A 25,564-nucleotide genomic window follows, 5' to 3' on the forward strand; every position below is an offset into this window, starting at 1 on the left:
ACTGTTCACCATATTCTTTCTCAGAGATGTTTTGGGGACAGGAAATGTCATGATCACAGATCCAGAATCTACCCAACTTTTGCCCTTAGTGGCAAAATAGGTCTTCAGTATCAGGATGGCCATGTGTGAAACTCTTCTCATCAGTGACAGTTTAAAAATGAAGATGATTTAAATGCTGCTTTCAGATCAGATATTGACCGTTTGTATAAGAAAACAATAAATGTTTCAGAAAAACATCACAGAATGTGCTGAGTTGGAAGGGACCCATCAAGATCATCTAGTTTAGCTCCTGGCCCTGTGCAGGACACCCCAAGAAACACACCAAATGCCTATTTCTCAGTTTGTGTTGGAAATGACACAGATTTTATCCAGTTTTCTGAGTTGTATCTGTAAATGAATTTTAAATTCAGTCATTTGGAGAGGATAGGAAGTACACGGTCATATTTTATTTCCATTTAATATAGTGCATATCCTTTGGAAAAATGCCATCACATGCTACATACAGAGATAAAGGCACAGTGCAGTGAGGTGCAGGATCCAAGCTCCTAAGCTAGGTTATTCTAGAAGTTTTGAAGGAAATTTTGGTTATTGATACCATGGGCACAGAGAGGCGTTCAGCTGCTAAGTGTTTCAACTTAGTTATAAATTGTTTCTTTATCCTGTTGTCTTTGTGATACTTCAACAGGCGTAGTTGCTGCAAATTGATAGTATTCCTCTATCCTGGGTTTACAACTGAAACAGAAGAAGCAGAAGAGAGTGTATGTCGAGGAGCTGGTTACAGGGAAGGAACTTGGACTTGTTCTTCCTGAAATATTTACTGCCTTTCACAGATTTTTTTATGGGCTCCAGGAGAGATTTGAATGAGGTGTTAGGTTGAAAACTGAACTGAGAGGCTGTTCCTTATGTAGGGGGAGATGGTATAAAGGAATTAACTGTTTGACAGCTGGACTTTGACTTTTGATGGATATTTTTTACGGGAGAGTGCGAATCCCCCTGCTCCCTTTTCAGCTGCTCCAAGCACAGGGTGTAGTGTGCAGAGAGTCACTGCTCACTGTTCCATTCCTGTGCTTGGAGCAGGGGGATGAGGACTGTGTGGGGTTCTTCTCCTCCTGCTTCTGGGCTTCCCTGGGAGCCAGGGCCTAGGGAGCTGTGCCAGGATGTGTTACTGCCATCGGTCCATGCTGGTGACTGCCCTGGGGACATGGCAGGGAGCTGTGCGGGTAAGTGGGGCCCAGGAGTGTGTGTCTGAGCCATGGTGCCTCCTGGAGCTGCTCTCCCTGGGCTGGAGGTTGTGTTCAAGTCCCTACTCAGGGCCTATCTGGCCTATAAAAAGCAATTATAACATAGCAAGTATTTGCCCCTAGCAACCCTTGTGGGCTTGCAGAGAGAATTCAGCAAATAAATCACTACCCTTCAACATCAGCTTGTACCCACCTCATAAACCCATTCCTGAGCTTGACACCGGGAAAGAAAGAAAACAGCATTCAACCAAAGACTCGAGTTTTCTGTTGTGGTTTTATTTTTACTCTAAGAGTTCAGTTATTTTTACCTAACAAACAACATTATTACCCCTATAACTCTCCGCGTGTTGGCACGGGGGCTCTGCGGTGCCGGTGTCTGACAGCTTGCTAATAATGCAGCGTGGTGCGAGCAGGTTCTGTGCCAGCAGCGATTACTGCGAGCAGGCGGCAGCGCGATGACAGCCTTGAGAAGCGGCAAGCGCAATCCGAGAGGTGACATCGGAGGGAATTTCCCAATTATTTCCGCCTCGTTAGGCTGCGGGTGACGGGAAGGTCACGCAGCAAGCGCACTCACCGCCCAGAAGGTGCAGGTCACCTCTTTCAGGCTTCTCAAAATGGTCCCTTTATAATTAGAGGATGTGATTTATTATATTTTTTAGAAGATAATATACTATTGACAGCTGAGGTTGCAGGCTGAATTTAGCCATAATCACAACCACAGATGCTTGTGTTTTCACACAAGTAACTGTACTCATTAAGTCTTCCTGTATAAACAGCTAAAACTCAGGACTAAGTTGCCAAAAAGAAACCCAAGACTCCTGAATACCAGCGTGCTGCTGCCCAGGGTGTCTGCTAAATATATGGAATAGGCAAGGGGGGAGAGAGGAGAGCAAAGAGTGATTAGGACAGCTTTTGTGGTGGTGATGCTGGCAATGAAGGATGGGATTAATCACACAACATCCTGAACTGCAAAGGACCCACAAAGGATTGTCAAGTCCAACTCCTGGCCCTGCGCAGGACACCCCGAGAGTCACACCACCGAGACCATTGTCCAAACGCTTCTTGACCTCTGTCAGGCTGGTGCTGTGACCACTGCCCTGGAGACCCTGTTCCAGTGCCCAGCCACCCTCTGGATGAAGAATCTTCCTGATACCCAGCCTAAACCTCCCCTGACTCACCTTCAGCCTATTCCTTTGGGTCCTGTCGCTGGTCACCACAGAGAAGAGATCAGTGCCTGCCTTTTGCTTCCCCTGGTGAGGAAGTTTTAGACTGCCACAAGATCTCCCTTCGGTCTTCTCTTATTTAATTGGTATCACTGTTTCTGAATTAGGCTTCTGGGCTAAGCCAGGCATGCAGACTGGATCTGTAGGTACTGGAGAGAAAGGCAGTCCAGACTGCCCAGCAGGCCCTTCTGTGTGTTTTTACAGCAGAAATCTGGATTATGGGTTTAGACAGGACGCCCAGATTTACTTAGCCAAAACCAGACAAGATGACTTTTGTTCCCTGGGGTGTTTGGAATCGTATCAACTGAAATATTAATACTGTTCCTGTGACATGGTGCTGCCATGATGTAGGTCTGATGAAATCGCTGCATGTGATTTTTTAATTTTTTTTCCTCTTAGAAGTTTTAATGCAGAGCTATCAAACAACTCCACTTAAGGTTGTATATTCTGATGGTATCATTCCTGTGGAAAGGGCAGTTTGGAGCAAGAATGGAGATACAGTACTCTCTTGCAGACCCTTGTCCAATGCCAACCCTTTGCTTCCTTCTTAAGGATAAGAGGACAGAGAAAAAGTGAGCTGTTGGTGCTCAGAAGCTGCTGTCGTGGTGGATGAGTATTGAGAAAAGCAAGAAAATAGATATATCTGCTTGCAACTCTGAGCACACACTCATTTAAGGGCTAGTTGGGGTCTGACTTGCCTTCTTTGTCCTTCCAGGCTGGACTATTATCAAGGGATAATAGTACTAGAGAAACCAAACGTTATCAGCGGAAGAAACTCCTTCTGCAAGGAGGATTTTCAGTTGGTGACATGCCTCAAAGTTATATAGAATCACAGAATTGTAGAATACCCTGAGCTGGAATGGACCTAAAACCCAGCCCCTACACAGGACACCCCCAGGAATCACACCATGTGCCTGAGAGCATTGTCCAATATATCACTGTAGAAAGAGAGGAGAGACTGAGTGGTTTTGTTGTGGTTTGGGAGGGAGGGGTTTCCCCATTAAAAAATACAAGTTTGATTTTTGGGGGGGTCAAAAGTCAACATTTTAAATACTTCTTTGTTCTTTTTGAGAAGCAGTCTAAATGCCTTTACTACAGCTTCCACTCCCCTGGGATGGACAACCCACTGAGACAGCTTCCTCTGAGCAGTAGGTTTTGTCTGTGAGATTTTGGGAGAACTTGAATTACATTAAGGCATGAAAAGAAACTGTTAGACAGCACAGTGGGATCCTCAAATCCAAACTCCTAGTTTTAGAGAAAAAATACTGAAATTAAAAACACTGTAATGAAAAGGTGTGAGCGGATTTTGGTTGGGGTTTTTTTAACAAAAAAAAATCCTTCACAACTGCTGGAAAGTGAGAAGAGTACTTCCTTTGATGCCCGATTTTGTTAAAGTCACATGGGAGTGAGTCTATCACTAGTGCTGAGCAGTGTAGGAAGGTATGAATTAGCTTGATGCCAGGTAGGGTCTGGAAAAGAGCCATATAAGAAAAAATTAAATTAAAATCACTGAATGTGGGAACCTGAATTGTTCTTTAAATTAATTGTCCCCATCACTGTGTTGCAGGAGCATATATGAAGTGCAACATTTTCTTTTTACCCATCAAACTGGGAGAAAAGCACTCCGGATATGGGCATGGAGTGCTAAATGAGAAATCCTGCGGGTGCTATGGCTGTAGGAGCCAGATGTACCCAAAGCCATAGATGCTGATGTGTAGGAAACCGAGTTGAACACGCACCGATGAGCTCTCTAGATCACATGCAGACACCTAAATTCAAATGTCTTAGTCTCAAGATGACTCTCATCTGGTGTTTCACGATTAGAGTATTACTAATTTTTCAAACAGATCTGCTGCCTGTAAAAGAGATTTGTATTTGTGTTCCTCTCTTCTTGCCTAAGAAAAAGACCCCAAAACAACTCCTTACAGACATTTGAGTATTTCCAGAAATTTTTTCAATATATGTCAGTTCAATATATGTTCAAAATATGTAGTTTTCCATATTTATGCCCTACATATTTCCAACATGATGTGCCCTTTGTTTATGCTAGTATTGCATGACCCACTCGGACATTTGGGAAAACAGAAGATGGTTGGAAATGGGTAGTCCGTATGTTTAGTTGGTGTCTGTGCTGCTGTAGTATTTGTAGTCAGTGCTTCAGTCTTTCCTTGCTTGTGCATTTCTATGTGTTTGACCTTGAGGAAATCAGTAAGCCCCTCTATGCCTCTGTTCCCAGTTGTCCTATGGAAACGTTGCTCCCTATCTGCATTGGCAGCCCATTTTTTAATTAAATCTCCTTTTTTTTTTTTTTTTTTTTTTTTTTTTCCTGGTTAAGGAATTTTTTTGTTGTTTCCTGTGAGATTGTGCTAGTATTATTCAGGGAAAAAAAATTAAGTGATGTGTATCCATTATCACTTTGATGATGCCAAGGGTTCAGCCTCTTGGCAAACCTGGTTTCAGGGAAAGAGCAATTTGATGTTCCGTGGCTTGAAGTTTAACCTGTGGAGAGCGCTTATGCCAGATGGGGGTGGTTTTCTGAGATTGTTTTTCCTCCCTTTGTCAAGTTGTGTACTATGCAGGGCACACTTTCTCCCAGGATGAGTTGACAAACACTCTGTCTGAAGCGATCTTGATGTATATCCAAGCCTCTCTCCGAGTGAGGCCGAGCACTTTGGCAGCTCCTTTCGGCAGCGAGGTTCTCCAGAGCTGACAGCCGAGGCGCTGCCGAATGGGCCAGCGCAGGGCTGGTGCTGATTAATGATGCAGGCAGGGCCCGAGGAGCGATGCCTGAGCAAACAGGGGTGATGTCAGCCCTGGCAACAGATGGCAGAGCCCCTTTCCCGTGCTCCGCGGGTGCTCCGGCGCTCGGAGCTGGTGAATGAGGAACAATAAGGGTAGCGCAGGGTTAACCACCGCTTCTGTCAGCGGTTTTGTGCTGCCTTCGCTCTTTCACAGCGAAATGTCACTGGGTGAATTGATTATTTTCTTTTTGTTTTGCTGTCCAGACCCAAGAGAAAAGCGGCCACAAGCAACTTTTAGCTCTTGGGGCCTCCTGGTAAAAGGGGCACAATAAACATCCTTCCCGCAAATGTGGAAAAAGCAATTGAAGGTGGAGCTGTTTTATAGAGGTTTCTGATGCTGTTGCAAATTGTTATGGGTCAGTTGCTATTTCTAACACTAACCTCAGCTGCTCAGGGTGGCTGGAAATGCCCGTGTTAATTACCATCAGGCCGAGGTCTTGTCTGTAGACACAACTTGTATTGCTCTAAGTACGCTGGTATCATTAAAGCAGTACAAATACCCCGAAGTGAACGCAGTTACAGCAGTATAAATGAGCTTGTTTATCTCATAATCTACACTAGTATAAAGCACCTTTATACCCATATAATTACACTCACTGGGGGTTGTGCCAGTGTAAATGTTTTGGTACCAAAATCAATAACTGGCATACTTGGAGGCTGTCTGGGCTCTGGCAGGCTGGAGGTGCTGTGCTGCAGCAGCTTCCATACTGAATGCTCAGCTATTTTTGTTTTTAATCTATCATTCTTGTCTTGACCTAGAAATAAAAATTTAATGGGAAGTTGAATTTATGGCAGCAGCAGAAATAGGGGTCGCAGGTGCTATCTTCCCTCCTTGAACTCCAGTGGCTGAGGGATGGAGGAACCATCTGAGCCAGGGGATGGGAGAGGTCCCTTCCTGCACAGAGACAGGCAAAGGGCCACCCAGCAGACCCTCCCGGAGAAATATCAGTGATGGGAAAAAGAGTGATGTAGCCTAAAACAAGAGATGGAAAGCTGCTTCACAGCTTTCTGGGGCTGCTCTAATACATGCCATGCTGATACCCCAAATCCAGTAGGATGTGCAGGGGTAAGAGACAATCCCATTTTGCCTCCCTTATCTGCCTCATGGAGATTTTTTCTTAGAACACAGACTGTGACTCACCCTACCAAACTGTATTGATCTGCACCATCTGTAAACTGCCTTTATAGTGACTGGAGAGGGAGAGATGCCTCTAAACTACATTTTATCCTCTCTTAGTTTTGATATCTAAAAAACCACATATAAATCATGCTTAAGAGGTGCCTGCGTCTGTGCTTTGACTGTACAAGGATGTTTGTCAGCTGGGTAGGATGCAAGTACATTGAGTCTTACCTGTCCTGGTTAAGCAGGGTCCTGTTCTGCTCCATGGCACCTGTGCTGGCCCATGATTTGAGAGAGGTTTTGGTGGTGTGGCTGCTGAAATATTACTGACTCTTGGAAAAATCCATGTACTAAAAATGCGTTTACTCTCACTTCTTTGTCCTCCTTCCTTTAACTGACAAAGCAAAACCGTTTTGGGACATTGGGTGTCTTAGTGAACTTTTAATTAACTGTTTGCTCATTTTACTTTTTAATGAACTCTTGTCTGTTTTGCTACTTTACACTGTGGCTACCTTGATTCATTTCTGCCTGCTCATACAAGCATTTCTTCCGGAAGAGAAAAGGCCATTGTAGCTCTCTGTGCACTCCTGATTTTGGACCACCATCACCACTCTGAAGTAGCCACCAGGACTGCCCAGATGCTCAGCAGTTGGCTCAGCTCTGTCTGTCATGGTTACCAGATATCATGGCCCTTTTGCAGACTGTGGGGTTCAGTTCCTGGGATTACATTTGTGGCTGTCCTGACTCTGATGGAGCCCCATCCCAGCTGCCAAGAAGTCTGCAGTCTCTTGTTCCCATCTCCTGCATGTCTCCATGATTCTCCGCACAGTGGCTCTTAGCTCAGTGTGGCTCAGTAGATATAGGCTCTTAAAAAGCTACCTGATGGCAATTTAAGATTTTAAAACATCTTAAATGTTTTTAAAACCTTATCCATTTACCTTTTATTTCTGGGTGTTTCAATTTCACCAAACACTACCTACAGCAGTTACAACCTGATCCTTTTGCCTCCTACAGGAGCAGTTTCTCGATTTAGGGCTGTGCTATTGCAGTAAAAACAATACTGCAGGTAAAAAGAATAATTTGGGTGAGTGAGGAAGCCTAATTGATTCATCAGGGGTTATACAGCACAAACACTTCAAAGCACTGTCACAGGATCTTGCTGTGAAATGCCACTCGGCCTCCTGCCACAAGGAGCCCAAGAAGCCATGCTCTGCATATATTAAGGAGGTACTGAGTCTTAGCCTTTAAAACCCCAAAACTCATAGTTTTTCCTTGCATAGAGACTCCATGTATTTTTTACCTACATTTATCCATTATTTATCTCAAGTAGGACTCTCAAAATTGCTCAGGTTCCTAAAGCATGAACCTGACAGACTGAAGTGTTTTAAATGTGCTTCTGTTATGCATAGCACCAGTCTTCAACACATAGTTTTACTTTTATGGCTAAGATTCCTTATCTGTAAAATGGAAGAAGTCTTTTTAACCCAAGAAGGGGCCAACCTCATACCTTACACAAGCTTTTAGTGCTGAATTCATTGACATTTATAGGGTACAATGTAATCTTTGTGTGCTAGATGTCGTTAAAGAACATGATTTTAAGGTTCTTAGATTTGCCTAGAGTTTGTTTTTTTTATTATTATTATTTTAAAGTGCATGTTGAAAACTATCAAGTCAGTAAGGAATGAAGTTTTATTTCCAACTTGTTAAAACATACTGAAAACTATGGAAAACAGGTAGCTCAGTGTTGTTTTGAGTCCCATGTTTGAGGCAGTTTTATTCCCTTCAGTACTCTATAAAAAAATGTAACTGATCTGTAAATCAACCCTTTGATGCAGCAAAACTGCCAGAAACCAAAACTGATCTGGCTCAAATGATAGACACTTACTCTGGCTGACAACTTATACATTTAATTGGAAGCTACAGCTTTTGAAATGAATTGGACAGGGTGAAATCATCACAGTCTCAGATGTAGACAATGACAGAAGCCAGTATGTTCAGTTCTCTTCACTGAGGCTTGTAACACAGAAAAAGCTGCTGATCTTACTAGATTGCAATTGAAGATATTTGCCCTTCACTGAATAATGAGCTTGCAATCACATTTTGCTGAAACAGGTTCTTTGTACAAATGAAACTTAAATCAGAAGGAAGTTAAATCTCATTTCTTACTCTTCGATCAAAACCTTCATGCTTGAGTGCCTTGTAGAGAGGAACATTAGGCTCACATTTCTGTAATCTTATTTGTTATTCAAGATTTGCTCCTGATAGCTTAAACTACTGGGGGAAAAAAAAAATCAAAACCAAAAAGAAAAACAAAAAAACAAACCCACACGTATACAGTCTTAAAAATGGAAAATCGATTCAATTTAACTACTTTGCAAAGCCCTTCATTATAAAGGGAGAGCAAAGCAAGTAGAAAAGAACTGCATGCATCCGAAGTCACCGAATCTTTTCACTTGTTCCCAGGGCTCGGACAACAATGCCACTATGAGAATAGCACTGAGGAGGAAGAGCATGCTGGGTAATGAGATGCAAATGAGCACACCAAGCATCCCACTCTGCCTGGGAGCCTTTGTATCCAGTAGTGCAATAACAACCGGCTTTTGAGTCATGATAGGTTAGCACAGAATAGGTTTCACAATGGGTGGATGTATTATCCTCATGGTTCTCCTCGGCTTGTGGTCAGCAGGATAGTTAAACATGACATCCATTTTAGTGAGAAGTTGCCTAGATTAAAACTAGCTGAAATGAGAGTGTCACAGTTAATTGTAACAACTCAGCGTGAGACCTCGTGAAGGCAGAAGAGCATTTTATTTTATTTAACTTGATCTGGTAGTGGATTTTTCTTACACTCTCATACTCTGCACACCAAGGCATAGGTATCCAAGTGCTGTGGCGAAGATGACCCTTGTGAGAAACTAAGTCCTCACTGGGTCTCTTGGGTTCTTCATGACTTATGAGGAACTGAACAGGTCTTGTTTTAAACAGGTCTTCTAAAAACATTTAGCACTTAACAGGACTTTGCATTGCAGTTTGGCTTATTTCTGCTTCTGTAACTCACTGCTGACTCTCTTTGTCTCATCCTGAATCTCTTTAAGGCCATCATCTGTCCTTAGCATGATAATATAGGTGATGTGCTGGAACCTTGTTACCCTCATCCTGTCACCAAACCACAGATCTCCTGAGGACAAGTCAATGCCAGGACCTTATCAGAGCTGTGTGCCCAGATGTAAACAGCATGTTCCCCAGACATCTCCTTGGTTTAGCAGCATAGACCATTCCTTTAAACCTGATTGTTGTTTCCTTGAGCGCTTCCACGCATACATGTTTCCATTCCTGTTTTACCCATGTCCATCATATTTCTAAAAGGGACCTGTGCAAGAGGGGGTTATCTAAGGAGACTTGGATTTACACAAAGGACTGAGCTGTTTCACAAGGCTGGGGCACTGGGCTTCACAGAGAAAAGCAGCTACTGTTCCTGTTCTAGTTTTGCTGTGCATTTTTGCTATTTGTTATGTGCTGAGCCACTGCAGTGGGGGTCACACCTAACACTGTATTTTACCCTTTGAAAACAGTTTATAAATCTGTGCTCAGAGAAGCAAAAAAAGGACAAATTTTAGAAAATGCTTAGTGCTCTTATCACAGAGCTTTAAGATATTGTTAGTTAATAGTATCTTACAGAAGTATTTTTTTTCCTTTTAGGTCACAAGGCACTTTACAAAGAAACATACCCATTATCCCAGTTTTATGGGAGGGGAAGCTGAAACACGGAAACATTAAATGCCCCATGTAAGGTTACAGACCAAGACAGAGGGTGAGCTGTAAATCTAACAGAGGTGTCTCAGGATGCTTTCTCAGGCAGGAGACCACCTTGGGGCAGGCAGATCTTGACAGTGCTGAGTGTGAGTTGCATGTCGTGAAAGAGGTCCGTATATCTTTTCTGTGAGGCTTCTTTCCACAGCTCTTTGTTCTGCCTCCAAATCAGCAAGATCACCTCACCAATGAACCATTTTCTTATTAGAGATGAAGATGAGATTGACTTAGCCTGGGGAACCTGCAGGTAGCGCAGGGCACCATTGTCACCATTGTGCTTTACTGAGCTAGGGACAATCGATGGTCATGAGGGATCAGCACCTGTTTTGGGGGGGTTTTTTTATAACACATTGGGGACAAAAGCTGGTGTTGTTTTTCTGTTGTTGAGAACAGTGCTTGGTTGAGGGAAAAATGCAAAATCACTTCTCTTTAAGAGGTAATGAGGATGTGTAGATTGAGGGTGGGGAGCTGACAGCTGCGCCCTGCACACCCTCTGCACCTCCTCCACAATAGAGGAGGGAAAATACCAGGACTTCATCATGCTGTGACCTATGCATATATTATACAAAAGCATACATTGGAGACTTCTTAATATTCTTCTTTCCTTCTTTTGTCATAATATGCCAGAAGAAGAGATAGAACAAGAATTCTTGATATATCCAGGTCCAAGGTGCAGAATATTTGCATGGCCCCTTTCCACTGAAAGTGACACCACCACCACCCTTGCCGCAGATATTACATGTCTTCATTCCTGCAAACAGTGAAATTAATTAGCATAAATTATATCCAGAGTCTAGTTAGGCTTAGTCGTTGCTTTTGCAGAATTACAAGGCCTTTGTGCACAAAAAAATTAAAGAAAATTGTTTAATGATGATGTGTGCTGGTTGCCAAGCTAGCCACCAGTTATATATATTTATAGCTATTTTTGCCTCTAATAATGATATGCTAATTATAGCCCAAATAGGATTCTGTAATTTCTCCCTGAAAATGGAAGCAATGCAGGGAGATGTTAAAATCCATGCTGAGGCATCATATTAGCAGTTAGGTTTTTAGGTGGCACTGTGCTTCTGGAGGGAAGAAAGCAAAAGAAGATATGAGTGGTATTTCTATTCTTACGTATTTGTTTGAGTCTAAAAAAAGGATTTGAACTTGAAAACCTTCTTATCCTACAAAGTATGAACTTATCTGTGAAGTGTTTTAGAAGAGCTAAGCTGCTGTGGGACAGTCCCTCAAGGGCATTTGCTCCGTTGTTCCAGAGCATCACAGCCCCAAGAGATGACTCAGGCAACAATGACAGCACGGAGAAATTCCTCATCAGTTGTGCTGCAGGAGCCAGTGCAGCTTGGGCACATTGAATATTATCATATAAATATTGCAACTACAGACTGCAGACTGTTTGCAGTCTTAAGGGTAGGTCCTGAGGGATCATTCTAGAGGGCGGGCATTTTGGGTTGCACTTTTGAGTTTCATCCCACCTGAGTTCAAGAAGCATATCACTGTGAGGTGCCTGAAGCCATTTGCAGTCCAAAGTGACCATAGTCAGGTGGTGACTGTGGTTTGATCTAGCAACCTTTGCAGATCTTATCCTGTTGTCCACTGCAAGTTTGGATTTGGCTTCTTCCTGGCCAAACGCAGCTCACTGCCATCACTCTTCTATCAAGTAAGAATAACTATGATAATTTCTGCTCCAGAAATGGGAAAGAATTGGCTCCTTAAATATAACTTCTGTAGCAAGTAACCTACCGAGGGGTATTATAAAATCTGAGATTTAAGCCATGCAGCTGGGAGATAACAAATAAAATGTCAGCACCAAAGAGCAGGAAGACAGGGTGAAGAAATAAGCCTTGCAGTCACAGAACTATTTGTCTGACCTCTGTCAACTGCAGGGCTTTGAAAAGTATTTTGAAGGACAGTATAATTAAAAACATGAAAATAAATAGAAAACGGGATAAAGGTGCTCATGGGTTTACCAGAAGTAAATTGTATTGGCCTATCTTGATGTCATGGATAAGAGAAATGATGTTCTAAGGAATACTTTGTATGTCATCTACGTGGACTTCAGTAATGCATTTGATACGGTTGCACTGCAGAATTTATGAGGCAGGAGGACGTGGAGATTAATTGTTGAATTGATGCTGCGTATGGGCCTGGCTAAAGAGGAAATAAAAATGATGAGTCTTGAATAAGGAATTTGCATGCTGAAGGGCATACATTAACAGATTATCTCAAGTATTGGCTAGACAAATGATCTTATTTGGTGGTTTCTTCAGTGATGCTGGTTTCAAAAGAGGGAGTTTGCTCTCATCCAGGGTTGGAAGACGTCATCCAAACCAGAAGGTCTGGGGAAAAGAAAAAAAGAAAAACAACAAAGAAAGGATCTCTGGGAGTTTGAAGAGTAGAAATTCACTAATGGAGTAAACTAAACAGTGTAATTAAGGACTAATATGAAATTGCTGCTCCCGGCTAGATGCATCCACAGGAATCAGTAGTTAGGCTGCTCTACTGTGACTGTGTATTATCTGGAGCACAGTGTTCTCCATCCATCAGGCTTAGGAGGGAACTGTAATGCAGGAAAGGTAACAGCAAATTTATTAGGTGAGAGGGAGCTTGTCTTGTTTAGTTGACCAAAATGAAGGTGCAAATTGTTCATAAATGCAGACTGGAAACCAGGGTATTCAACAGTCGTATGTGCAAATAACCTTCCAGGAGGAATACACAGAACACAAAACCTGGCCACTACACAAGTGGAGAATATTTAGAAAAGTAGTGGCTTTGCCTGCAGTTGCCTGGGACTGCACTGGAAGAGTTTTGAAAAATTGAAAGGGAGTCCCTCTAAGTCCCCTGTTTTACAGGCAGAACAGACTGGCACACCATATTGTCACTTTAAACATATTCTAGGAACAAAAAAAAAGAGAGAATCTGCCTTTAAAGGAAAGCATAATACAAAATCTTCATTGAAGTGAATGTTTGCTGTGCATTTCGTTCAGAGTTTTGATATTTTCAGCAATAAGCTGACGGAACTCTCTAACGAGAGACAGAAGGGACAAGGAAAGAAGAACAAAAAGGTTTTGCTTCAGCTTCTCCTTTTTTTTTTTTCTGACATAACCATGCATTAGAAAATGTAGCTGTTTTTAAAAAGCAATCATTTTTTATACCTAGCTTGTTTCAAAAAGGTCGTTCCACTCTCATTGTCACCTCAGGAAAAACAATAAAGCAGCAGTCCTCCACGTAATTGCACAGGCTCGCCTGGTGGGTTCTCTTTCTTGTTCAATGAAGTATCATTCATTTAGATCAGAATACAGTCTTTCTAAATTAGAGGTTTACATGTGTAATTATATAAAATGATATGTTTGTTTACATCTCCAAGTAAAATGTACGTAGCTTTCTATCATTTATCTTTGAAATTCAATTTTGCTTTGTCGATCCCTAATTTATTGCAGGAGATGAATGTGCTGTTAGAGTGTTTACAATGCCTCTCACTGCCTGTGGATAATAGAATTACCCTGGTTATTGCTATTCATTTTGACATTTCCATGGTTAGGAATACGCGATAGTTTTACGTTCCTGAATATATGGTGCAAATCCTGATGCTATTTATTGTGGCTGCCCTTTTTTTTATCCATCTAAAGACTTAAATTTACTTTCAAAGAGTAGTGGGGCAGTTGACAGCTGACGGCTGTATTTCTCAGAAGCAGCGTACTCTCTTCTGTGTTCATAAATGCATGGAGAGGCTGTTTCATACCTTTGTGTGTAATGTTAATAAATGTTGCAGATTTCTAGTAAACCCATAAACTCCCATATGAATTTCTGCTGATTCAGCCCTGGGGCTTCAGTGAATGAGCAGTGTGTATAACCAGTCACTGAATTTATGGAACATTTTTGTAAAAACAGTGTTTGTTTTACTTATTCCTTTTGTCTGTTTAACTGGTAGGGTTAAAAGGCCTGTGTTTCCAGCAAATAGTCCCAAGGCATTGTTCTTCTGAGCTTTCAGGGCTAACTCTACAGAATGTTTCCTTTGATATCTCCTTGTAGTTTTCTTTCTGTATACTTGTTCCTTAGAGTATTTGAAAAAGGCAGACTGGGAATCACACCCACTTTGGACTGTGACAGGACAGGTGCAGTGTTGCAGGATGCTCGGAGCATCTCACAGGACACAAGAACTCTGTGGAGAAAGGTGTCTAATATTATATTCTTGTTTCCATTTCGAAATTTTTCTCTTTGAAAATGAGAATCAATATCTGAATGAGGAGAAAGTTTCCCTCATCACCTAGAGACTAGAAATCTTTCAGGTTAGACCTCAGCTAATCCATCCAGACCATCTGTGTGTGTGTGCTGTGGGACATACATGGCCCTGTGCTGCCTGGCAGTCCCAGGCAAAGATCCTGACTCCACTGTGAGAGGGAAGGGTGTAAAGCATGTACTGCTATGACTTGGAGCCAGGCAGTATCTTCTGAGCTTGTGTTTAAGCCCTGCATAATAACCTGAAGTCCCCTGTTGCACTTCCAGTCCATCCCTTCCCCTACTTGTATTTTCTTAATAAATGGTTTTTATGAATATGCATAGCAGGAAAAAAAAGTCAATGGACAGTAAAACATGCAGTAAATTGTATCCTATTAATCTTTTGCCAGGGAAGAGGATGTTATTATTTCTTTCTCAACTTCCTATCTCTCTGAAGGCACAGTCTTCATCTTAAAACAGAGAAATTTATTTGGCTTCTTTTACTTTAGCCTGCTTGTTACCTGTCTCACACTTTTTCCATATTTCACCTAAACGAAGTTTGAGAATGAAAAATCAATAAAGGAGTTCTTCAGAATTTAATTTTAAAAAAATACTCCTTATACTATAAAATTTGCAGCACTTCCAGAGATAGCTGTAAAATATGCTGTCTCTCCATACCAGATTCTGTTATCTTTTAAGCAGTACTTCAGGAAACAGCTCAGGTAAGGTTATCCATCCACAGGTTGAATGAAAATAATTTAATTTCATAAGGAGAAGGCTATTGAACTCTCCTTGGCTTCACAGCCGTATTAGGGAAATTCAATCTGTGTCAGAAAATAGCCTGTGGCAAACTAATTTTTGGTCCCTAAGTGCCGTAGTACTGAAAAATATGTGAATTTCTTCTAAGTCAAGGGTCAGTTCAGTTGCTATCACACCTACAGCCATGGGCTGTTTTGGATGTGTAGAGAATAAGCATCAGAAGAAGCAAACCCAGAGCAGTGCTTCCCTATATATAATACTGTTCAAACTCTCCAATGATTCAAGATTTCCTCTGCCATAGCCATTGCACTTAACAGCCCTTTATGAATTTTTCTTCTATGGCTAAGTCCACAGAAGAAATTTGAATTTGAATTAATTCATTTGTTTCAACAAAATACTTCAAATAATGCATATATATAGAAAGAATGAACATCAGTAAACCTTAGAGCTAAATATACCTCTGTAAATATGTGTGTTTTAGGATAACTTTTAATATTCAACTTACAGGGTGGATGCAAAATGTCACACACATACATATACATAGTCTAATATTTGTACATACTGTATACATGTATGTATGTATTTCTGTAGCACTGTGTGTCTACTTCAGCACACACAGGCACCCAGAGGTTTTATTTCTGTGAGCACCCTTCTGTGAAACGAGAGCTAACTGAAGGCAAAGCATGGATTAAAACCTTTGATCATTATCAAATTCTAAAATAAAACTTAAAAAGTTATAATGCAGTAGTCATACTGTTGAATTTGTAACTATTCCTGATTTTATGTCATGTTCATACAGACACACATGTGCATTCATCCACACACATGCCTGGCATTACTCCTACGACATCAGACCTATCACCAAGCTACTGTTTGTTGATTAATTATGTTTCTTCATTTGCACTGTAGTAACTGCAGGCTTCACTAATTCCAAGTGCAAAGTATCTCAGATGGGTTTTGATCTTCCACTGAAGTTTTCCCTTCTTTAGCACATCTCAATGTGCTAAAAGCATTATCCAAAGCACCACTGCTAAGTGTTGCTCAAATGTCTCACACATCTGAGCCCTTATAATTGGTGGTTTGTTTCTAAGACAATGCATTGGCCGAAGATGGTATAGGCTGATGTATTGGCAAAATTTTAAGGATTTCTTGTTGTTGGTCCTGTTCTTCCTTTTGTGTCACTAAGGCTGCATCTAAGCACTAAAGCAGGTCTGCCTTGTTACCCACCCTACATCTCTGGTTGCCTCATCCACATTATAAAGTGATGAGATGAAGATCATTGCTGTTTCTTCTCCATTTACATGCTAAATTTACTTTTATAGGGGGATGTTTTGGGATACAGTGATGATCTTATCCAGTGTACAGTGAAGTTTTGATAGGATATTCCCCTGTCAGTATCAGCTGGGACTTGTGACTGTGTCCTGCAGTATTACAGGACATGTTGTGTAGAGTGAGCTTGTTCACCTTCCAGCATTTCCAAATTCTGTAACAAGAGTAGAACAATAATTATTCATTTGTTAAGATGAAGATGGGAAAAATACTCCACCAGCAAAAGTGACAGGTATCATAGAAAAGCAAGTTGTATAGACCTCCAAGGTCTTATATAGCAAGTTATCTCTAAGCTGAAATGTTTGGTCAAACCAACGTTTTGGAGTTTCACAAAACAACTCACTTATGTGGTCTGAGGAACAGATGTACCAGGATTAAGAGAGAGATGTTTTAACTCACAAAATCAAAGTATGAAATTCTGTGAGCAGAATGTCATCATGTAAGCAGCTGGTTTTACTGTAAATAACTTCTCTATTGAATACAATTTTCCTCTTCACTTTTGTGGATGTTCTTAAAGATCACAGTTAAAATATCTCCTGCCTTTAGCAGGACCATGATGTTTCCCTGCAAATTTGAGAGAAGCTATTTGAGAGCTGTACAACAACTTCTGAAGCTTGTTAGTGGTTTGGCTATTTTTTGATAAATATGTGCTGTATTTCCCAGCTGGCTTGGGAGAGTTGTTCACACGGCCGTGTCCATAAGGGCTACAGCACATATATAAGATAGGAAACAAAGGAAGGGTCATTTTTTATCATTGTTCCCTTTGTGGCTTTCTCATAGCCAGGAGTGCAGCCTGACATAATTTCCTTGGGTGTATTTTTCTCTGTGAGTTATTTTCTTTAGATAATGCCTTTACACCATAACAGAGTATGACAATTTAATACAGTTAGATAAGAACTAAGCCTGGGATATGGTCTCTTGTGAAAAGTCAAGTTTTTCTCAGTTGCCCCAGTGTCTAGAAAATAAAGTTCTACATCCTTCTAAATATTGCTATTATTATGTATCTGTGACATGGAGTAGTGAACACAGGAGGAACACAGGAAGGTTTTCATAAAACCCAAGGAAATTAATTTCTTTGAGGCTGGACTCGTAAAGCTGTGGGTAGTCTTAGTCTTAATACTGGCATATTTATTTTTTCAGTTTTGGTGATTACACTTCATAATTTCTTGAAATACAGTTTTGTAACCTGAAGGAACCAGATCCATATCAATACATTACAATAATTCAATAAACAGTATCAAGTAACTGAGACCTGATGTTATGTGTAGGTATATTTTGAGCAGTAGTGTTGGACAATGTGATCCTTCCCTGACAGCAGGAATGTATGTGACAGTGAGCAGCCAGGATGCTGCAATGAGGCCATCATGGGTGTCATTGTGGGTGGGACAGAGAATGGGAAACTAAAAGCCTCATAACTGCACACACATAGGAACAGTTATTTCTGCACATTATTTTAACAGTCTGATGAAACTGCCCAGAATGGGTGTTTATGCTGTCTTTAAAGCAAAACCAAGCATTTGTGATGGTTCACAATCAACATACTTCACGATTAGATCTGCAGAACTGATGATGATGGTCTGCTACCTGCCTGCTTTAGGATCACCTGTAAAATCTGAGTGTTAAAACTCCCAAGATCTGCTACATTTAAAATACAGGCAGTCCGGTTGTAGAGGCTTGCTATGTATTCATATAACTGTTTTAGAAGAAAATTCAGATCTGATGGCATTCTGACAATTATTGCAGTCAAAAAGGCTCCACATTAAAGGGAAACAAAAAACCTCCTTTGTGATAACAGTTTTGTGAGGAGCAGCAGTAGTAGTAGCAGAAGTTTTAGTTTTACCAATGAAAGACAAGTTCTATTCATTCTAAGAGTTTATGATACTCACTTTCAAATGTTAGCTCTTGGTCTTCAAAAGGAATATGAATTTCTCTGCCTGAAGAAGATGATGAGGACAGAGACCTTCTTTAATTTACATCTGGAGATCTCTTGTTTAAGAAGAAAGCAGGTAGAGTTCACAATGGCACATTAAGAATGAAGGACGTGGAAGATAATATAGAAATTATTATATTCCGTACTGTGACTAGGTCATGCTTGATAAATATCCATAGTGGCCATGCATATGATGAATAGTGATATTTCAAACCTGAAATATTTATCAATTTATTTGGGCTGAAAATCTTTCATTATTAGGAATTTCTTGCCTGTATCTTTGAGTTCTGGCCATGGAGGGATCTTGTGTGAATGACACCAATTTATCATCTGTGCTGTCACTTCTGTTTAAACTCATGCAGTGAGTAGATGGATGTCTCCCATATGGTGTAACAGTTTTGAATACTTACAACTGCTTGATGCAGGCAATACCAGTTTTGTTTTTTCAACTTTTTGCCAGCACCAGCTTCTTCCATGTAATTGTAATGATATACTCTTAATTTCTGTGACCTCCCCTTGAGTGTCACTACTGTGGTCTGATGTATCTTGTAATGAGTCTGAAATCCTGGAAGCAGAGTGCACTTCCCTTTGTTCATTTCATCCCATTACTTCAAGTAATATTTCTCCTCTTCTCACCAAAATAGGTAATAGATTCCTTCAAGGAGAGAAGGTGATAGCATATGGGGAGCTGGAGCTGTAGAAGCCTTCTGGGACTAGGAGTCTTATGTAGATGTTGCTGAAGGGGTTTTTTAAGAATTCAGGGCCATCATGGATTTGTGTTAAGATGCTTGGCTGGTTTGGTTAATTCTGTAAGTAGAGTAGTTAATCCAGGAAGAATTTATTTTCTTGTTTCCCTTGGTAATCTTAGAGATGACAGTTTCTTCGGAATAACTTGGCCCACTGGCATTTTCTCCAAAATCAGCTTTATCTCTTGGAAAAGTTGGTCTATCAAAAAACAAGCACGTAATGCATTTTTCTATCCAAAGAAACGTTTTGTATGAGGGAAACCCCAAATCTGTCCTTTGAATCTATAGTAAGAACAAAATAAAAAACTAAGCTATGTTCCTAGAAGGTGTGCATCACTTTTCTTGAGGGAACTTTGAAAGTGTTTCCTTTTGTTTCCATGGTATAAATCTCACAAGATTTTAATCATTCGTGGAAGTGCACTGCTTTAAAAAAAAGATATCTTGATCATCCTCATGTAAAAAAGTACTTTATTTTAAAGACTCAATTTGAGCATGGAACAAATTGATGAAATTATAGTATGAAAAGTGCATTAGAATTAGTACATTTGGAAATCATTATGTATACAAGTAGTTATTAGAGAAATAACCTTCTTTGTCAAGTATTCTTGGTGTGGAAGTAATCAGCATCCTATCCCATTAATTGTTTGAGAACTCTGAAATCTTTAATGAGGTTTTTTACAGAAGAATTTCAGTCAAATGCAAATGATTCATTGAAACTCTTAATCATAAGACAAATAGTGATTCTTTAGTGAGTTTTTTCATTCACTGTAATAAATGTAGCATGTTAACTGTAGACACACAGTTAGCTGTTTCTCAGTTACTCTTCTGATGGCATTTTTCTTTAAAGATTCATTGCTGGTCAGAAAGTGATAATGGTTGAACTGAGAAATAAAATGCTTGACAGATGTCAAGAGATCTGTGTCAGATACAGCTTCAAGTACATTTTTTTCCCTTTGAGTGTTTTAAAAATTAATTTGTATTCAGGTTGATAAAGATATGTATTTTTCAATGGCTATTGACAATCAAATATCATCCTTTTTTCACAGGTTTGATTACCACAACATCAAGAAAATTGGATCGGGAACAGCAAGCAGAGCATTTTTTAGAGGTAAGTTTAAGGGGAAAGTATATGTTAAGAGGTCTGCTGTTTTTTGTAGTTTAAAATCACTTCTTCCTATTCCAGGAGAGAGGTATTCTCCTTTCTCTTCGTTTATAACAGACTCACACAAAGCTGGGAATTGCCTGATTATACAGAAGAAATAAAACATTTTGCAGTTCGCAAGCACAGGAAAAAATTTAACAAAAATTGAACACTTATTTTCCACCTCTAATCTACTTCAGTTAAGTCTTTTATTGTAGCTCTTAAATTTTGTTTATGACAGAAATGTAGAATATCCAGAGCAAAATATTTTTTAAAAATATGTGGAACAACCCCAACCCTGCCAAGATTTTTAGTCTCTCAGGTAAAACTGGTTTAAATTTTGCATCTTGGATCTAATGTGCAAACTGATAATTTGGATGAAAATAAACTTTGAACTTTTTCACATTCACTGCATAATCAGAATCAGTCATTTTTTTTTTAGCTTTTTTTGGTTATTGGGACTGTTGATAACAATTTTCCAGTTAAAACTTGCCTTCTGAAAAAGAGTATCTAAACCATTCCCTTGGCCCTTGTGATGAATGTTTCTCTTTATAAGGAGCTCACATGTGTTGGATATGGAGTGATATACTTGTAAACTACTGGTTTTGCCACATGTGTTTTCTTTCATGTTTCTGTACACCATGCTGTGGGTGTTTTTCCTTTGGGTAAAAGTTCTTTGACTCTGTTCTTTTGTCTATTTGTGGAGTAAGGAATTTTTTATTCCTGTTGGTACAAGTAAAAAGAACCATATTGTCCCACATAATCAATCATCCCTACTATGTATTTTAGGAAATGTTCTTCAAATCTGTAGAAGCTAAAAAACATCTGGACACAGCAGTTCCCAAAGCAATCACTTTCTGACAGCAAAATGTAGTAAAATACATATTAGCATAGTCATTATGTTTTTTACTTGCTAGAAATCCCAAATTATTTTGGTTGGTGCAGAACACGGTAGAGAAGGGTTGATTATTACTCTACAAGTTTGGATTGGGGTTTTTTTCGTGATAATTCACTGTAGATTCTTACACATTCCATGTCATAAATGAGGGGAATACAAGGATTTTTCCCTTCTTAAGATTTAAGTTGTAAACTTAGTAATCATATCTTCCAATAACTTCAAGTTTTCCAGTTTATACTATCAGAAAAGATCACAATGGAATGAAAGGGGCATTGATTTTGAAATGTGTCTATTGCTCAGAATCCTGGGTCTCTGTAAGTGTCCTTTGCTCTGTCGAGAAAGACCAGGTAATCCTGGTGGACACAACAAGTTAGCGCAAAATGAAACACAGGAAGTTCCATCTGGATATGAGGAGGCAGATTCTTTTCTGTGAGGGTGATAGAGCCCTAGAACAGGTTGCAGAGACGTTGTGGAGTCTCTCTCTGGAGATGCTCAAAACCTGCCTGGATGTGATCCTACGCAGCCAGCTGTACTTGAATCTGCTTAGCAGGTGCTGGACTAGATGAGCTACACAGGTCCCTCCCAACATCAGTGATCAGTCCCTTCATCATTTTGTGATTCTGTGATTCCGTAATTCTAGAATTCTGTGATGTGTTTGCCTCAGAGATCTCAGTGAAACATGCCAAATACACATTTTCCAAAGGGTTCCCATACAGATGGGGGAGTGATACTATCAATAGCAAAAAGAAAGCTAGTTAGTTACTTACAGGAATTTAGCTTTAGTCATCCATACAAGTCAATCTGTTCTTTCCCCTGAATTGTATCTTGCTTGAAAAAATAACCGTCTGCAAGATTTTGGGGACTGAAGATGCGATAGGGGGAAGTTTATGTCTTATACTGCTCCAAAGCTTGTGAATGGGGAGTGAAGTGGAGTGGTGGTGACAGAGAGGAGAAACACAGGAGCAGGGTGTCCTGCAGAAGTGTGGATATGACCACATTGTAAAGCCCACCTGGGAACAGTGAGTGGGAAAGGGAATTGCACTCTGGTGGAGACACAGCCCCGGTGGTCAGACTGACCCTTTGAGCTGCTGCTGGCCCAGTGCCCACGGCTGCCTCCTGGGAGGCGCATTCTGCTGCACATCCACACATAGGCTGGGATCCAGAGCCAGCCTGGTCAAGCTGTGCTTGTTCTTGTGGCAAACCGAGAGAGGTTTTCTGAAATGCCTGTCTGTCTCTGTGTAATTAACCCCCTGGGGAAGCCTTAATTGTGGAGACAGCCCTGGTTTCCCAGCAGTGCAGTGTTTTCCTTCCGGCTTCATTTCATACACTTCTTCCAGGAGCCTGTCTGCTGTAAAGGAGAGCAAACTTGGCTCACTTTGAAAAGCTCTGATTAGTGCTTGACCTAGCAACCCTTGTCCCCTTTGCCCAGTGTCAGTGAGCCACTGACAGATCTTTCCTAGATACAACTTTTTAATTATTTTTAATAAGCCTGTCTTTGGCAGAGACGCTATACCCTGTAAGTATTTGCCAGTATTTACTTAAAAAATTTCATTATTACCGGTATTTCCACCTCTTTCACCAAAGCTATTAGGAAAATGAAGTGATACAAGATAGCAGATGTTAGTCACTGTAGTTGTGTGTAGTGCCAGTGCTTGTCTCCAGACCACCCCTTGTGATGGCTTAGAGTTGTTCTGGAGTTGTCTGTCCCTGTCTACAGCAGAGGAAATATGAATTATCATCAAGGACTACCTGTGTATTTTTAAGGTTCCCATGCTTAGGAAAAGTAACTCTGTAAGTAACTTTCCCCAAAAGCTGCATGAGAATTCTGTTGCCACATGTGTACTGAGGCCCAGGTAAGATGCGCATTTCTTCTTCATTCCTCCTTTAATTGTCTTCTTTAGATGTATGGACCTGTGTCCACATGGGTTTTTTTAATGGTACCTCAAGCTGCTGTCACAGGACTTAGACTTACCGAAGAAGTTGTTCCAAAGGGAGTTCAGTAACATGTCTAGACCCTGATGCATGAAAAAGATGCTTGAAGAAGTCAGAAATTGACTCCTTTTATAATAACTGAAATTTTCTGTTTGCTTTGGTGATTTTGTTTGTTTGTTTGTTTGGAAGTTTTGAAAGGAGAGGGTAAAAAAAGAATTGCTTCTCCCAGTTTTTCATTGATTGTGGCATTATCAATGCTTTTTTTTTAAAGCTCTCAAGTTGAGGGCTTAATTTTTTTCTGACATTTATAATGCCTTGCAAAGCTGCAACTTGTATTCAGTGCTTGTTATCAGGTAGGATTTTGCTGCTAAAGTTTAAATTGGATGTCACTGGATTTTATACAGGATGGTCTCTTGCTTTAGTGGATTCTTAATAATGGAATGGTTCTGCCTGAAATGGAAGGAAAATGACCACTTGATTACATTACTTTCTCACATGAAGCAAGACAAAAGCATTTGTTCTATTTCACAGACTTTCTCAAATATTTTGTAGTTAGGATGAAGTATTTGAATAACAATCCGAAAGAGGAAAGGCAATCCTGAGAGCTACGTGCTTGCTTTGCAAGTGAATGAGAATAGTGATGTATTTCCAAGTGAAGTGCAAGTTTCAGGTGCTTTGGCTTTATCCTCCTTCAATAATTGAATACAGTAGACTCTTCTTTCCTTCTTTTACTTCCTCCTTCTTCAAGATATGTGTTGTCTTCTAATAATTTCTATGTTAACACTTCACAGTCTCTTCTCATGTTATGCTAATTTTCTAGAAAGAAGTAGCTAGAAGTGGAGAATGTTAGTGGAGTTTGAACTATGGGGGAAAAAAAAACCCTCACAAAACAGTTTGTCAATTTTTTTCTGCCCACAATTTTGTAGATGCCTCCTAATGCTGGTTGACAGTTTTGCAGACTCTAGTATTTTTGCTATGTGATTTTATTCAAACAGCTGCAGGAGCGGTGGAGGTCTCATAATAAGCATAAAAATTAAACCATTTCATGCAGGATCTGCACCCTTGTGTGGTGTCAGCTGATTCTGAGATGCCCAGAACATGAGTAGTTCCTGGTCTGCTTTCCAGTGTACATGGGCAACTTGATGGGGGAGGATTGTTGAATCCTGGCTGCAGTTCACTAACTTGCAGGTTCAGCCCAGAAAATGGATCTGAGCACATTTTCTCGCCTTGAGCAGTTTCTGAACACTGTTGCAGAGGCTTTGTTACTTATGCTTCCAGCACAAAAAGCCTCTACAAAACGCACCCACCACTGAGCAGTTCAGCTTGTTGGGAATTGCTGTGTCAAGACCTGTGTTGAGCAAAAAAACGAGCCAGAAGAGTTACAGGCTTCAGTGTGCAATTCTAGCAACAGTCTTTGAGACTTTCTGATTGAAGGGATAAATTGTCTGCGGAGAGAGATGACCTCTCCATCCTCTTGATAATAATATATAATAAGTTGGTGCTTTCTAAAGTGCTGAGGCTGTTTAGTCTCTCCCTGATGAGCACATGTGGTGTGGGCTCTTCAGACATTTAGCCAATTTTGAAAATCATATCCATAGCATCTGTTCATCCAAAACACAAAAATAGCTATTTAAATTTGCCACTGTAGATTCATTCAGAAAATATCTTTTAACATTTGTCACGGTGAAAAAACCTGTCTGTTCAAAGTGTCTCTAAAGAATAAAAGTAGCTCTTAATTAGCATGGTCAGAACTTTAAGTCGCTTCCGAAGTGACAGAGCAACTGAAGGCAGTAGGTTAAAAAATAGTATTACAGCAGCCTTAGCCTTTCAAGGTCCGAGTCATGTACCCTAATGGAAGAGGAGGAGAAGTGGGAGCAGGGGATTGGCTTAGTGCAGCTAATTTTTTGCCCGCTCAGTGCTATCAGAATGGTAACAGTGCCTCTCAAGTGCCCTGCTTTTGTCACAAATCAGTATACACGAGCTTCATCAATCTTCCTGCTGCGAAGCTCGAGCACAGCACTGAGAAGGATGGCAGTAACAGTGCAAGGGGTTGTAATGAAGACAAATTGCTAAATCCGATGTGAGTGTCAAAATACATGGGCTGAATGAAACACATTGGTTTCTATTTACTTTAGGTACACTAAGGGTACAATAAACTGTGTTACATGGCGTGTATTTATATGCAGTAATTAGAAGGAAACATGATAATCTGCTGTAATTGGAGCCTTCTAAAAAGAAATCAAATTTCCACTCATTTAATGGGGAGTTGTACATGTGAGGGGAATATTGATAGAGAGATTATAATTTTATTTCACTTGGAATTTGGTCCAGAATATCACTGCAGAAGTTGTTACCAGAATGTTTACGGCCACTGTTTGCAGGGGAGAGGGAGTTTTAAAAACTCACAAAGTGGCAT

The 25,564-nt window shown here is 40.4% G+C and overlaps 1 protein-coding gene across 1 annotated transcript in view; it reads left to right on the forward strand.

The window, feature by feature from the left end:
* FAT3 (FAT atypical cadherin 3) overlaps positions 1-25,564 on the forward strand; it is a 326,121-nt gene that overhangs the window by 177,281 nt on the left and 123,276 nt on the right. Inside the window, exon 4 of the mRNA XM_066341305.1 lies at positions 20,224-20,285. Within this exon, the coding sequence (XP_066197402.1) occupies positions 20,224-20,285 (62 nt within the window). The remainder of the gene's footprint in view (positions 1-20,223; positions 20,286-25,564) is intronic.

Source organism: Sylvia atricapilla, chromosome 2 (genome assembly GCF_009819655.1).
Source record: "Sylvia atricapilla isolate bSylAtr1 chromosome 2, bSylAtr1.pri, whole genome shotgun sequence".
NCBI classification, from domain to species: Eukaryota; Metazoa; Chordata; class Aves; order Passeriformes; family Sylviidae; genus Sylvia; species Sylvia atricapilla.